This window comes from Pteropus medius, unplaced genomic scaffold (assembly GCF_902729225.1).
Source record: "Pteropus medius unplaced genomic scaffold, Ma_sr-lr_union100, whole genome shotgun sequence".
NCBI classification, from domain to species: domain Eukaryota; kingdom Metazoa; phylum Chordata; class Mammalia; order Chiroptera; family Pteropodidae; genus Pteropus; species Pteropus medius.
In genome coordinates, this window is record NW_024349225.1 from 15211228 (window position 1) to 15226716 (window position 15489).

The 15489-nt window shown below is 56.6% G+C and overlaps 2 protein-coding genes across 3 annotated transcripts in view; both read left to right on the forward strand.

Moving 5' to 3' along the window:
* The window catches only part of ILDR2 (immunoglobulin like domain containing receptor 2), a 50868-nt gene extending 35385 nt beyond the window's left edge, over window positions 1-15483 (forward strand). For both annotated transcript variants that reach the window (XM_039881549.1, XM_039881550.1), the window contains 5 exons: window positions 107-283; window positions 8088-8201; window positions 11833-12049; window positions 12783-13392; window positions 14570-15483. In XM_039881549.1, coding sequence (XP_039737483.1) covers window positions 107-283; window positions 8088-8201; window positions 11833-12049; window positions 12783-13392; window positions 14570-14605 — 1154 coding nt within the window. In that variant the 3' untranslated portion in view covers window positions 14606-15483. The remainder of the gene's footprint in view (window positions 1-106; window positions 284-8087; window positions 8202-11832; window positions 12050-12782; window positions 13393-14569) is intronic.
* Window positions 292-11599, forward strand: LOC120617710 (uncharacterized). The gene is made up of 2 exons (XM_039881554.1): window positions 292-5895; window positions 8622-11599. The coding sequence occupies exon 1, from the start codon at window positions 2332-2334 to the stop codon at window positions 3475-3477; it is 1146 nt and encodes a 381-aa protein (XP_039737488.1). The 5' UTR covers window positions 292-2331; the 3' UTR covers window positions 3478-5895; window positions 8622-11599.
* Window positions 15484-15489: the final 6 nt, after the last annotated feature.

Sequence of the window (15489 nt, forward strand, 5' to 3'; positions counted from 1 at the left end):
ATGTCCACATCCAGGAGCCCCCTGAGCGCAGCCTTAGGGACATCGGCGTGAGGGTTGTGGAGGGCGGGACCACGTAATCTCTCTTGCTCTTCATCTCCCTCCACAGTGTATGAAGCAGGGAAAGCAGCAAAGGCGGGGTACCCTCCCTCTGCCTCCGGTGTCCCCGGCCCCTACTCCATCCCCTCTGTTCCCCTGGGAGGAGCCCCCTCATCCAGCATGCTGATGGACAAGCCGCTTCCACCTCCCCTGGCTCCAAGTGACTCCACTGAAGGAAGCCACAGTGGTAAATGTGGTCCCAGACCGCCCCGCCCGTGCTCGCCCCCACCTCCTGCTCTGGCTCCTTGCTGATGACGGCCATTAGCTCAGTGACGCTTCTTTGGAAAATCGCTCCAGAAATGGGATCCCTCCAGGTGTGCTGGATGCCCCTGGAGCGCATGCCAGGCTTTCCAAGGGCACAGAACTAGCTGCCCGCACTTTCTTCCCAGGCTCCTCGATAACTAAAACGATACGAAAAAGAGGCGAGGTGCCCCTTGAAAGTCGATCATTCAGTGAATAAATCGCTTTCTCATCCCTCCCTGGCGCTCGGGGCTGTGACCGGTACTCCAGGCGCACTGAGAAGTGTGGGCCGTGGCTTGTGTCACGGGCAGTGTGGGCCAGCCAGGGAGAGGGGCCGGACCGCATTAGGACAGTTAGATGCCGGAGAGTATGGCGCGGGGGTTCGAAGGTGCTGGGGTGCTTACCAAGTCTTCAGAAAAGAGGTGAGATTTGAGCTGGGCCTTGAGGAATGAGAGGATCAGGAAAGCAGAGTGGGGGGTGCCGAGCACCCCCAGGAAGGCAGCAGGGTGTGAGCCAGAGCTGGGAGAACACGGTGCGTGTGTCTGATGGTGTCAGCTTGTCTGACCCCCTAATATGGTGGAGCCTCGAATTGCTCCCTACCAGGAGGTCTGGGGCTCGGTGCCACAGCCAGTGAAAGCCACTGCAGGCAGAGTCCCGAGTGGAGAGGTGACATGCTGACAAGGTGAGTGGCTAGTTGGAGAGAGTGGAGTCAGACACCTGAGCTGAAATATGACCGAAGTTGTCCAGGTTGGATGGTGAGTGTCTGCATGGAGACCCTGGCGTCGACGTGAGCCGGTGACCAGCGAGAGGCTCTGACAGAGGGAGTGATAAGACTGGAGGAGACAGGGGGCCTCGGGGTGTACCCAGGTCGTCCAGCGGTGTGTGGCACAGACGGAAGCGAAGCCACTGGGAAGGAGAGCTTATTTGGATGAGATCAGCCCCATTTAGGGTGTGATGAGTTTGTAACCGGGGTGCAAGTGTGTTAAAGTGTCGCTTTCCTGGAGGCGTTTGAAAGTGTCACATAGTGAGGTTAGAATTGTATGTGTGTGGTCTCAGGAGGTGACTTTAAACCCCTGCATGGGGGATGAGCCAGTAGTGCTGGCGAGACAGACCTTTCTCCCCTAGAGGGTCTGGTCTGCCTTTGGCGGGGACGGGGACCTGGGCCACCTGACGGTCGGTGCTCATCCGCGGGCGTGGATCTGCTCAGCGAGTGACTGGGATTTGTGTTCTTTCCCCGGAACTATTAGTCGAATTCTGACGTCTGAGACCAGGAATGAGTCACAGACTGAGAAGCAGAGATTAATGATCAAGGAGACACAGGGACTTAGGGTGATGAAGACAACACAGTCCGTCCCCCCAAAGGATGGAGTGGGCAGGAGGGACGCCCGTGGGGCCTGCCTCACACTTCGCAGCTTCCGTTTTCCAGTCTTTCTCCCTCCTTCCCTTCAGAAACCTTCCCCTCTGCTTTTCATTTAGTGAGTCTCATAACAAAATGACTCACAATCCCAGAGTGGCAAACACGTCCTCTCCTGTTGTCAACCACTGTCCAGGCCCTGCCTGCTCCAGTTCTGCCGCAGGGACCGACTGTGGTTAGAAGCGGCTTGACGAATAGGAAAATTCGTTATCGCACAGAGCGAGAAATCCCAAGGTTAGGTGGCTCTGGGGTCGGCCAACGGAACAGCTCAGGTGGCATCACCGAGAGTCCTCGTCCTCTCCATCGTCCTCTGTCATCCCGAGCAAATCCCGTGTCACGATCCCACGCCGACTGCCCTCATTCCAGGTGTTCCTGCTTTCGGAGACAGAAAAAGACATGCTTCTTCCTGTGCTGCTTTCCCCGGGCGTGGGGAAGCTTTTCCCCAAGCCCCGCCTCCGTCCGGCAGACTTCTCCTGGCTGTCTGAGTGGCAGGAATTGTGTCCCCTGCCCACCCCTGAGCCACATTGGCTTGGACGAATCAAGACCCATCTCTTAGGCCAGAACATCTAGTCACCTTGGAGATGAACGAAATCGGGGTTCTGTCAGAAGGAAAAGGGGAAGGAATACAACGGATGCCGGTGCGGCTGGCCCGGCCGAGTCGGGAGGCGGCTCCTCGTGACCCCACCGGGCGCCTTTCGGTACCCGTCACCTTAACGGCCAGGATCAGTGATGACGTCTGGCCGCAGCCCCCACTCCACGCAGAGTACTCGTCAGGGCGTGTTGGGAGCGTTAAATGCCGATTTGCCGTGATGCACGTTGAGGCTGCTTCATCGTGGCATGCCACTGCGCGCGACGTCCGACGGCTTCCTCGCGGTCCTCGCCTCCCTCGACTTCTCAAAGCTCCTGCCACCCCCGACACACTCGTCTTGGGGCAATCACCCAGCGACGGTAATTTCTCAGATGGCGTCTGTATACCACACCCGCGAACACTCTGGGGAGCTGCAAAGGCACCTTCGATGAGCTGTGTACGCAGAACCCAGCCGGCTGGTCACCAAATGGGAGAGAGAGACAAGAGGCACCCTGATTCCTTCTCCCCCTCTTCACGGCAGCCGGTTGAGACCTCGAGACGGCCCCCTGCTCCCCAGCTGTGGATCCGGCCCCTGCAGCTCCACCAAGGTCTCCCCTTCCCTGAACGCCCGCGTGTCCAGCCATCCCTCTTCGTGCCTCTTCCTCTCGGCTTTCGAACCCTGCTCAGACCTCTCCCGTCAGATGCGACGGCCACGTGCAGAACCCCGGTCATCCTGGCGTTGCTTCCGTGCCCCTGTTCGCCTCTTCCCGGCCAAACGCCTGGAAAGAGCTTTGAATGTCTCACGTCTCCGCGTCCTCTTGCCGCTGCTCTGGCCGAGCGGCCTCACTGCGCGCTCCGTCTGACAGCTTCCTCGCGGTCCTCGCCTCCCTCGACTTCTCAAAGCTCCTGCCAACCCGACACGCTCGTCTTGCTTTGCCTTCCCCCACTCTGCCCTTGGTCGTTTCTCTGCCCCTTTTGCTACCCACTGGCTGCTCCCGCCGCGTCCCGCATCCTCCCCCTGGGAGATAGCACCTGCTCCCAGGCCGCAGCCATCAGCTCTGTGCTGGTGCCTCTGACCTCCCCTCCGCTCCCCACGCCCACGTGTGCAGCTGCCTCTGGACATCTCCACGGGGACGTCCTGCCGACACCTCAACCTTGACCTCTGGGAAGGTGACGCAATCTGCTGTTGGCTGACGTCAAACCAACTGGTACATTTCCTATTCCGGTGGCTGGCACCACCGTCCACCTACCAGCCCAGACCGGAAGCCAGGACTGCGCCCTCCGCGCTTTCTCGCCCTCACTCCGCTCGTGCAATTGCTCGCCGATTCCTGCGGATTGTAGCTCAAAATAACCTTGAATCGGTTTACGTTCCTCCGTCTCTACTGCAGCCACCCCGGCTCCTGCTGCCATCACCTCCTACCCAGACCGATGGCATCGTCTCCTACCTGCTCTCTGCACAGCTACTCTTCCCTTGCTTCGATCCGTTTTATTTTCACATCTACCTGGCCTCCACTCATTTTCCTCGCAAAAGAATTGAGTAGGCAAGTAGTGTTTTGAAACGTCCTTTTCAAAACTAATAAGGATGCGTGTCTCTATATATGCCTACTGTGTGCATACAGAGAACATGCAGATTTTAAGCGTCACCTCTCCCACAGCTGAGCTGCCGTCACCCTGGGGGCGGAATCTGGCAGCTGTCCCATCATCCATAAACAGCCTTACTTAGCTCATTAAGCGAGGACGTGGAGAACAAGCCTATATTCATGGGCATCTACCGTAGAGACATCTTTTGCAAGTTTTATAAGTTGCATTTGGCCGTACAGGGGAAATTAACTGAAACAATAGTCAAGCCTTAATGAGTCAAAAGTATTAGCTCAAATCTTTTAACGATGAGAATTTTTTTTAAATTATAGTCTGCCATCAAAACGAATATCCTGATATTCTCTCTCCAGTAAAACCAAAGTGTGCCCGGCTAATACATTAGAAGAGAAGACATTTGAAGACTCATACCCACCAAAGGACCTGGACTAGACTGGACTTGAAAAGAGAAACGAACCACCCATCCACTCTAAACCAAAATGTCACTGACGGGGAAAGAGTCATTTTCTAAAAACTGCTGGACTTTGGCCAACGGTCTAAGGCATTTCTCATTAAAATATCACCACACATCAGAGCTCTCTGATCTTCAGACAAATCACAGCTAAAAATCAACCAGACACCATTCTGTTTAATTTCAAATCAAGAGAAATTTAATGAATGCTTATTAATTTTCCCTCAAGGCATTTATGGTCTAGCAGAGTGGTTGGCTGGGGGCTTGTGAACAGAGATATAAAATGAGTAAGAAATGGCAAAGCGGGATTTGATGAGGCTGTTCTCTGATGCAGGCTCGGAGAAGGGAAAGTCCCATCTGCTTGGAGGGACCGACAAGGGTTTTCTGGTGTTTTATACGCTCCTGAGCACGTAGGGGACCCGGCCGGATCCTGCCAGGATGAGAGAATTAGTAGTGTCCCACACGATCACACTTAGAGCTTACGATTAAGAAAGCCCTGACAGCTTTTCAAGGGAGACTGGCCTAGCTTTTTAGCTACTGGAACCAAACGGACGATGCCGCCGAAGTCTAGAGATCAGTGCTTCCCCTCTGTCCTCTCTGCCAAATGACAGGGACTTAGATTTCTCAAGTCATGGGCTGGTGTGAACGAGAAGCCAAAGTCGAAAGCATCTGGCACAGTGGAGTCTCTTTATGATGCCCACAGCGAAAGGCAACAGTACCATCTTCGACTGAGGCTTTCCATAGTTACTGTAACTTTTCAGGACATAACCTATGCATACGTAATGAAATCTGTCTCATAACGAGGAGCAAGATTTGTTATAATGACACAACACAATCTAAGCTTCAGTTGCAATTAACCGAGAGGTTTCCAGCTGCTGTTCGTGGGGGCGGTCATCTCTCGCCACCAAGGGACAGCTTGGCACGCTGATGCTGTTCCGTACAGCAGCGCCCACCCCCTCATCTCAGTATTTCCTCCTGGCTGTTCACCATAACAGCGCTTCACACATGCAGAACAACTAGACAAAGTCTCGGCTGCAGGTAGAGCAGGCCCCGTCCCTAAAGCCTAAAAACGTGCTGGTTTTCTCTACTTAAAAAATACTCATCAATAGTAATAGCGAAACTTACGCAGAGCTTGATGGTTCCCTCACGGGAGCATTCAAGCCTTCTCCTTCCTGGTCAGGATTCTCCAGCAAGCCACCCACATGGCCTCTTCTGCCTTACTTTGTAATCCCTTGTAATATAATTTCTGTTCCTGATTTCCTTTTCATTCATTCACTCATTCGCTCATTCACTCACTCATACAAACGCATGTTTTGAGCGTCTGCAATGTGCCGGGCTCTGTGCTAGGTGCTGGGGTGCAGAGATGAACAGAGAGAACTGGTCTTCGTCCTCAGGAAGTGCATAGTCCAGAGAGGGAGACTCTACTGAACGTCTCTTTCCAAAGAAATACTTAACCCCCCTCCCCCCAGGCCGGCAGCGATTCAGCTCAACACTTACTAGGCACCTACTATGCGTAAAGCATGGTCTTGGGTTTTTCACCAGAGCAACAAGGATTCCCGCCCCTCAAGAGTCTTTGGGAAGATCACACATTTATACGAGTAACTGGAAACAGACTGGAAGATATTGAGGGCCGTAGTAAAAGTTCAGACTCAACGATCTATACATTAGGAGCGAGACAGAAAGAGAAGAGACAGCACTTCTCCGGCTACGAGAATCCAAGAAAGCCTTTTAGATGACGGGACATTCACGCCGCCCCAGTAGTTACAAAGAACTCAGAGGTCTCCCCTGATTTGCTCTCCACTGTCTGTCTGTCTTTAAGAGATTATTTAAAGGGTGGGAAGTATCGGCGGCATTTTACAGATGGGAAAACAGAATCCTAGAGAGGTTGCCGTCCATCTGCGGTCCTGCGACAACCCGGGGGCGCGCCTATGGGAAGCCCAGTTCCCCACTTCCCAGCCGCAGAGCAGACACAGCAGCTCCGTGGGGTAAACTGCGTTTTAACTGAACTGTCTGTACTCCTCTCTGAATGCCGCTGCAGAGGCGGGAGTGTGTGTAGCTTGACAGACTCGTTTCTGCTACCAGCTGCTTCTGCAGAGGGTTAGGGACTTAACCCCTGGGAGGAGCGGTCACTAACAAGCATGCTCTGAGACTCGCGAACGTTTTTTAGGTGCTCTGCAATGTGAGCTGACTGCGGACTGCCTGGCGCGCTCCCATCTTAGAAAACCGGGGTGCCTGCACGTGGCCGGTGGGCGTACCCCCAGCCTCCGGGGCCAGGGCCGATTAGGGTCCTGCGGAATACTGGATTTTAATCTTGCACATCCATAGCTTACTTGGGGTGGCGGGGGGCTGTGTCTGCAGCTAGGATGACACAGGCGATGTGACCGGGGAGGCAGGTGTAGCCGTGTGGCTTCTCTGTGTTCTCGGCCCCACTGTGGGGACAGAGCGCTGGGGCCGGGTGGCTTTCATCCGTCCATCGCCACCCCACTGAGAAGTCCTGAAGGGACTGAAGCAAGGACTGTGCCTGAGACAGCAGCACCATGGCCACCTGCAGACTGTCCCTCTGGTCCCCCTCATCTGTCTGTCCGTCCTACCTGTGCCCCCAGACTGCAAGATGCCCGGCGAGCTTAGGCCTGTGGTCCCTTGGGGTGTCCCTGAGCAAGTTCTGACACCCTCCGAGCCAAAGTCTGCTCAAGTGTAAAATGTGGCTCGAAGCACCACCTTTAGTGACCGTGAGGACAACTGGCCGCGCAATGCACTTAGCACAGTGCCTCGCACATTTTCAGCGCCCGATAAATGTCGTCCGTTGCCATTACTGTGCTGCCCCTGCCCACTCGCTCCCTCCCTTCTCTCCTCTTTCCGCTTTGTCTTATCTGTGACCATCAGACCTCCCCTTGGAGCCGGCACTGGACCACACCGATACTTAGGTGACGCGGGGCGTAAACCCCCTCTGTCCCTGACGATGCGAGTGATGGGAATGTAGGAGACGGTACCGTCCCTTGTGCTTCAGTTCTGTTTTTTATCAAGCCCTGAATATAACACCTGCTTGTGACCGCACAGCAGCAGGTTGAATTACTCGTGTCTAAAACACGACATTTCCTTTCCTTTTCCTCAAAGGAAAATGCTGAAGGAAGAAAACGAGGCCGTAATGCATAGTCCGGGTATTTTGCGTCTTATTTCGCACTGATGCACAGACAGCCCATCATCTGACGTGAGCCCTCAGGCACCACTCAGTGACGGCGTCTGTGCACCATCTCCCAGGCAACCAGAGGCTTTCAGGCCACCTTCGTCAAGGTCCCTGACGTTCAGGTGTCTGTTTTAAAGTCACATGTGCTCCCACCAAGGGAAGGTGTGATCCTCGGGCTGCAGAATGATCCTCGGTCTAGAAGGTGGCTTTTTCTCCAGTGTGAATATACTCCCCTGAGCTTCGAGAGGATGAGCTTGAAGGGGGGCCGTAGGCGGTGGGGAGATGGGAAGCAGAGGTTAAAAATGGCTAAAAATACACTGTAACAGGACCCTGTTGTTGGCCCGCCGGGTCCTCCTTTCGAGCGGCACCATCAGATAGAGGCGTGGTTGGTTCCACATGTATAAACATAGATGGCTGTTTCCGGGCGATTTCAACAACAGCTGTCATAAGTGGGAACCATGTTTGCCGCCTGGTAAAATGGACGGAGGCCTCCGTCTGCTAATGCTTTCGGCTCACCACCTTGTCCTTCTTTCGACAGTTCGCAAAGGTTACCGGATCCAAGCTGATAAAGAGAGAGACTCCATGAAGGTCCTGTACTATGTCGAGAAGGAGCTGGCTCAGTTCGACCCGGCCAGGAGAATGAGAGGCAGATGTGAGCATCTGTTGGTTCTATGTGATCTGTGCATCGCGCGGGAGTTCATAGCTCAAGTTCATAGCTTGGGGGTGACCAAACTTGGGCAGCCCTTGGCTTTCAGGGTCAGAACCAGCAGGGGTAGAAGGAAGGACGTAGTTTCCAGCATGCAGGGGGCGGGAAAAGGGACTTCAGTCGTGATGAGCAGAGCAATCATGGACCTCGTTTATGGCGGGGCTCTCCATGGCGGTCGGTGTCGCTGGGGCTGTGCGATCCTGGGTTTGGGGATGTTTTATTAAAACGGTCTTTCCTCACTACCCCCTGGAAAATATACTTAACGTGGAAGTTCAGGTATCAGTGTTTTCCGACGTGAAAGTCCCTAGCATTGAACGACGGTGCAGCTGGCGACTTGCTGCGTGGAGACCTCCGTGAAAGCGGAAGAACAAATCTGCCAGTTGAATCTCATAAAAAAAGAAAGAAAGAAAGAAAGAAGCCTCCGTCCCTCTGAGAAGCCCAGCAGCAGAGAAAGGGTGCCAGCAGAGAGGCCGCCCCACTTGTCAAGAGAACTTTTCGATTACCGAGTCTGTAAGATGGCAGGGCCGCACAGCCCTCGGAGACTTTGCAGCTGACTCTTTGGGACGCATTCTAAATGACCATCCCTTGGGAGAGGCAGCACGGGGCAGGTCCCACGTGGACGGGCTCGCTAGCAGAGGGTGCCGCGGGCGTGGGCGCGAGCTCACCGCATTTCTCTCTCTGACCCTCGCCCTGGCACCAGCGAGAGATGCGATGGACTCGCTGGGGAAGCCGTCCCAGACTCAGACGAAGGCCAGCAGAGTCCCCCAGTTTGCAGTTCTAAATCCATCCTGTCTGGGCTGCATCCACCGCATCATCCTCCCACCGCAGGGACTATAAAAAGACGGGCTCCAGATTGGAATGTGAGGAATGCAGATGTCAGTGCACTTGACGAGCTAGTTGTCACGGTGTTGCCGTGGATCTCTGGAAGGGGACAGAGACGGAGACAGTAGGCGACTGAGGAGAAGGGGCCTGTGGAGCGAATCTGTGACTCTCACAGCTCGGAGAAAAAGGTAGAAACTGAGCTTAAACATAGAGGAGGGGTCCTGGGTTAGGTGACGTCGCCTGTCCACCTGGATCGAGGTGGCCTCTGGGGGCTGGCCGGTCACGAGGCAGTGGGATCTGAGCGTCCAAGGGGACAGGGAGGTGGCCTACGTCAACCTCTGCAGTATAAGCTGAGAACACAGAGGCCAGAGGGTCGAAGTGACAGACTCAGACGAGGACCCCGCTCCTGACTCCTGTGCTGTGCTCTTCACACAAGAGAGTTTGGGGCAAACCGTGGATGGCTCTGTGGCTGCGGGGCAGTTTCTGCTCCGAGACCACAGCCTCCAGCTCTCAGGATCGTCGTGTGCTGGATCTGGGAGAGACTGAGGTCGCCGAGGCCCCGCCCCTCATTTCCCAGAGGACAGGGAAGTCGCCAGAGCCCAGACTTGGTGCCGACGCCGGAACTGGAACCCGGATCTCCTGGAGCCTGCTGGCGGACATCACAGCAACGGCACGGAGATGAAGCGGGAACGTAGTTCACGTGACCCGGAGAGGGTCTCTTGCCGAAGAGCAAAGCAAGCCCTGGGGTGGACCACGGACGCGGGACAGTCTTGAAGACCTCGTCATGGGCGTGTGGGTCTCACGGCTTCAGGTCACAGCACGGGAGTGACAGAGTCTGTGAGGACCGAGCCAGGCCCGTGAGCCGGCTCGCCAGTGTGGCCCGCCCTCGCCTTGCCCCTCGAGACTGAGCTTGTAGTCTGGAATCCCCGTGCGGGGACGCAAATGTCACTAGAGCACAGCCACGCCAATCCAAGTATGTGTTGTCTGTGACTCCTCCCATGCTACGCTGACAGTCGGACAATCACTACAGCATGGCTTGCAAAGCCTGAAACACTTCCTGCGTGGCCCCTTACAGCCCAGGTTTGCCTGCCCTGTCCTGTACCATCCTGTCCTGGAATTATGGTGTCAGGTGTCTTCGAAGCAGGGGAGGTTGATGCTCACGTTATATGTGGCAGAAATTTCAGAGGAGCAGACAGTGTGGACAGCCCATCGTGTGAACGGGGGAGCAGAGACGGCCCTCACTATCTGGGGGAATGACAAATCCGCATTGTTCTCTGAAGTTTAAGGAAAGTTCTGAGCCAAAGCTGGGATTTTCAGCAGTCACACTGGACTAGAGACAGCAGTCGCACGTGACGCACTTTACAGTTCTCTTCCGTATAGTCCCCAGGAGACTGGAATTCACTGGATCACGAAAAAAGGAAGGTTCTGGATTATACTAATCAAGAGTAGCTGAGCTAAAATAGGCGCTAACTAGTCCCTTCTCCTTAGGAGGAAGAAAGATTTTAAAATTAAATTATAACTCAAAACCAAGTGATTGCATGGCCAAACTGAATGGCATTCCTGGTCAGCACTGTGTCCCGATAAGAAGGGACAGGAGGCTGTGCTCATGCCGTGGGGGGCAGGGGGGACCTCCCACCGGGAAGAATGCTCTGCCCCTCCGAGGAAGAAGTGGAGGGGACCCCGGGCCCACACGTGCGCCTCCCACATACCAGCTTGGCTCACCTCTCACCCCAAAGCCAGACCTTACACATTGTAAATGCTGATTTTGATAATGTTTTGAAATTCGAAACAAAGGATTTTAGAAAACGAATGGCTTGAGTTACGTTACAAATAAATTCGCTAGATTTATTCTTTAAAGTAAAATGAAATTCAATCCATTCCATCTCAAAGTTCTATAAATAAATAGGGTTTTTTTTCCTCTTTCCAGATTGTAATTCTGGTCCTTGTTCACAGTGCTTTTGCAGGAAGCTAGCCAGACCACCTCAGGGAATGAGCTAGGTGCGACCAGGCCCCCCATTGACATCATGGGGCTGGGGGAGTACCGCGGTGGAGGCCCGCAGGCCGCACGCACAGGCAGTCCCATTTTCTCCCCACCGCTCCAAACCGCTTCCTGGTTTCCATGGCCACCTACACCGGGATGCTCTTTGAGAAGAGGAAGAGGTCTTCCTGGGCCCTGGAAGTGGACTTGGTGCCATTCGAGGAGGACAGTCCCGGTTCCTAGATGAGCTTCCAGAAGGGGGGTGATGGATGAACGCTGGGTGTGCACATGCCCCCGGCCCCGTGGACGCCGTGCTGCGGAGACAGGCCGGGATGCCTCTGCAGCGTGGGGTGGCACTGATGGCCCCCTCCGGGGACCTGCCAGCAGTGGGGAGAGCCTGTATCTGCGGCTTCTCTCCCTTTTGCCCCTTTTGGCTTAACCGTCACAACTCATCTCAGAATTACACAAGAGCGACATCTGAACGGGGACAGTGATGTACGAGGAGACAGCCTCTGAGAGGCCGAGGTCCGGGACGCCTGCCACCTTCTGTAGGCGAGTGCGCTTCTAGCCAGGGCTGGTCCCCGCTTGTGAGCAAGCAGCGCCTGTATACCTTACCACACACACACACACACACACACACACACACACACACACACAGGACCGGGGCCCTCAGGCGGGGCTTCCTAGAGGCGCCGGGCCAGGGCTCTCACCATCGCCAGAGTCCTCACGCCGTCGAACATGTAGAAAGCTCTGTCGGGCCTGGTTTTGTCCCCGCAGATAACACCACCGTCTCAGAACTGAGCTCCCTGCACGAGGAGGGCGGCAGCTTCCGCCAGTCTCACCACCAGATGCGAAGCCATCAGTTCCCTGTGTCCGGGGACTTGGAGAGCAACGCTGACTACTGGTCAGGTGTCATGGGAGGCAGCAGTGGGCCGAGCCGGGGGCCCTCGGCCATGGAGTATAACAGAGAGGACCGGGAGAGCCTCCGGCACAGGTGAAGGTGGCAGCGCCTTCTGGTGCTGGGCGGGGGGCCGGGGGCGGGAGGCAGGGCGGACCTGAGGCTGTGCTCACCGTGCTGCGTCTCTCTGCCATTCCCCTGCCACGTCCCGTCCCTCTTCCTATGGCTACTGGACATCCCTTCCCACATTTACCGTGACGCCGCGTGCAGAAGTCATCAGTGAGGCCCTCCGGGACGGGGACTCTAGACCCCTGAATGAACTTTGAAGCATTTCCCTGCCTTTCGCACGTATTTTATCCTGTAGCCTCTAAAATATCCCGCCCATCATCTCTGTCACTTTTGATCAGTCATCGTGTGAAAGGGAGGATGCCGAAGGCGACAGCCCGCTGCCCAAGGAGAGTGGCAGTCAGTCCTGGCAGGAGCCCACCCAGCCTCCCCTGGGGGCAGGCTGGGGCCACAGCCGTGGGGACTGCAAGTCCCCTGAGTGGGGGCGGGGGCGGTTCCAGGGTGTGAGCAGTGACACGCGGCTGTCAACTGCAAGTCACAGAACGATCAGAAGGCGCCACGCATATTCAGGCCCCTAGGGATCACCAAGTGTTGTTATCCTCACAACCGCATTTGGACCCTTAGCACAAACCCACGAGGTCACGTAGCCTTCCCTTCCCTGTGGGCAACGCTACCGCGACAAGCGACGAGCGCAGCGCCGCGCCCGCTCCGGCCAGGTCTCTGGCCCCTCGCCGCCGCCTGACCCGTGTCCCTTGTCCCGCAGCCAGCAGCGCTCCAAGTCCGAGATGCTGTCGCGGAAGAGCTTCGCCACGGGCGTGCCGGCCGTGTCCATGGACGAGCTGGCGGCCTTCGCAGACTCGTACGGCCCGCGGGCCCGCCGGGGGGACGGCAGCCTGGACACCCGGGCCGGGGGCCGCTTCGAGCGCGCGGAGCCGCGGGCGCGCGCGGGCCTCTTCGCCGACGGGCCCCCCGAGGGCTACCCGCCCGAGGGCTACTCGCCCGAGCGCTATTTCGGGGCGCGGAGCCGCAGCCGTGAGTCCCCGGCCGACGCCGAGCGCGCCTGGGCCCCCGAGGACGCGCCGCTACCCCGGCTGGTGAGCCGGCCGCCCGCCTGCGAGCACCCCGAGCACCCCGGCCGCGGCGGCAGCCTGGAGACCCCGGCGCGGCGCGCCGCCTCCTACTACGCCTGGTCGCCGCCGACCACCTACCGGGCGCGCGCGACGCGGGGCGACGACGACGGGGACGAGCCCGAGGACGCGCTGCCGCCCTACAGCGAGCTGGAGCTGAGCCGCGGCCCGTCCTATCGCGGCCGCGACCTGTCCGTCCACGGCACCTCGGAGAAGAGGAGAAAGAAGGAGCCCGCCAAGAAGCCGGTGAGACGGCGGCGCGGGGTCGCGTCCAGGGGTGGCGCCCCCGTCCCCCGTGGGGCGGATGCAGGGGGCTGGCGGCCCGCTTCGGGGACCGCGGGCGCCAGGCTGGTTTCCCTCCACCCTCTATCCGAGGATGAGCGGGGTCAGTACGCAGGGGCCCCGGGGAGCCGGACAAGGCAGACGTCGCAGGTGTGCAGGTGGAGAGCGTCGCGCCATGGTCGACGAGCTTTAAGAAGCATGTAGCGTCCTAGGCCATCTCCGCCGCAGGCCTTTAGGGGGGCGCAGAGGCCTGCGTGCAGGTGCAGAACGTTCTGCGCATGCCCCTGTGGGCGTCCCTCCCATCCCCAGCCCCTCGGGGGACACGCGCATCATATTCCCCAAAGAATCCACATCCCTTTTCGAAGGACAGCTCGCTACTTCCCTCCTCTGACATTATACTGAGTGGAAACTGCGGACCGTGCCCTGGATACGTAAGGGAAATCTTTTGGTCCCTGAACAGTTAATTGTCTCTCGCGTAAGTGGCCTTCTGTAGACTTTACCGCCTTCTCTCTAAATGCCAAGAGCAGCCCACTCCACCCCTCGGCCTCCCCGCGTGAGCTCCTGACCTCGGGCACACCGGGGGACCATTGCAGCTGTGCGCTGTGGGTTGCAGGTGCCTCCGCGCCCGGGGGCCACGCCCAGCACCAGCGCTTCCGTCCCCTCATTACCCTGCCCGCCCCCCACTTTGTTTTCCTGATTCCAAGCTGCACATTTTCTTTGGTGAGCAGTATGGGGAGAGAACATGACCGGAAGAAGGTTCTGGCACAATTACCTCTCTCTCCAAAAGAATTAAATGTTTTTCATTGTTCTTTAAGTAGAAAAATGCAATGACCAGAGCCCTGTGGTAGGGAAGGGACTGTCAGGTGACGTCGGGTTCGTGGCACACCATTCACGGGCTGCTGTGGGGCCGTCACACCGTAGTTATCCCCGGAGGGGCAAGAAGTTACTCCGTGGCCACAGAACTAAGTTCCCCAGATGTACGCTGGCTTCGGCACCAACTGAGGCTTAGGGGCTGTAGTCACAGGCCTAAGGAAATGTCCTAGCAGGTGTGGACTCTGCCCACAGAACCACCTGTCGTGTTGGGTTGGGTTTCTTTAACTAGTGTGTGGTTTAACGTTGGGTTCTTCCTGCTCGTTCCCAGAGTGACTTCCCGACCAGGATGTCCCTTGTGGTCTGATGTTTGTTTCGGAGACGTCTCTCTGGATGACTAGAAATCAGAAGCGGACAACAGGGACAAGACACAAATCCAAGAGCCAGCAGGCCCGGGACCTTCTCCGGCCACCACCCTGGAAGGTTTGCTGACCTTTGCTTTGGCGAGAGACGGGGGACAGCATGGCGGAGGCTGATTCCAAACCTCAGTGGCCATCTAGCTTGTTTGAGAAACATCACGACCGTGACCGCGTGTGCAGACCTTTGCACACGTGCAGTTTCTCGCCTGCGGAACTCACACTGCTCAGTCTCCTTAGCCAAACCAGGATTCTTTTTCCAGCCCTGAAAGCGGGTGAGCCTGAACTGCAAATCTCCAGAAGATGCTCTGCCTGCAGCATCATCTCCATACCTCCCGCGCTGGGCTTCGAGACAGAATTTATCACTGCTTTGAGAAGAAAGCCTTGTCCTGAGGACAGAAGATAGTTTCCGGCTAAATATGCCTTTATCTCCATCACCTCTCAGCCACTAGTCAATGAAATCGCTAAAATCAGAAGGCCTCTGGCGAGCCCCGTGACAGCGGCCTGCTGGACTGTCACAGAAATTACTTCGATTTTCTATTCTGAAAGACAGTTCTCAAGTGGCTGGACCACAACGAGGGAGAGGGCGCCTGTTTGGGAAGCTCTCTAAGCAGTTTTTCGTTTTCCATTCTGAGGACGTAAACTGCTTTGTGTCTTCTGTGCGTGGCGACATCTGAGTCGGACACTAAGGGCTGCCCCATCCTCCCCTGTCCTGGACTTCCCACAGGCTGGTGCCACACACGGAGCCCCGCCTCCCCCTGCACTCCGATTAGCTTGTCATCTGGTGCCTTCTGATAAATGCTTAAAGTGCACGCACGCGCGCACACACACACGC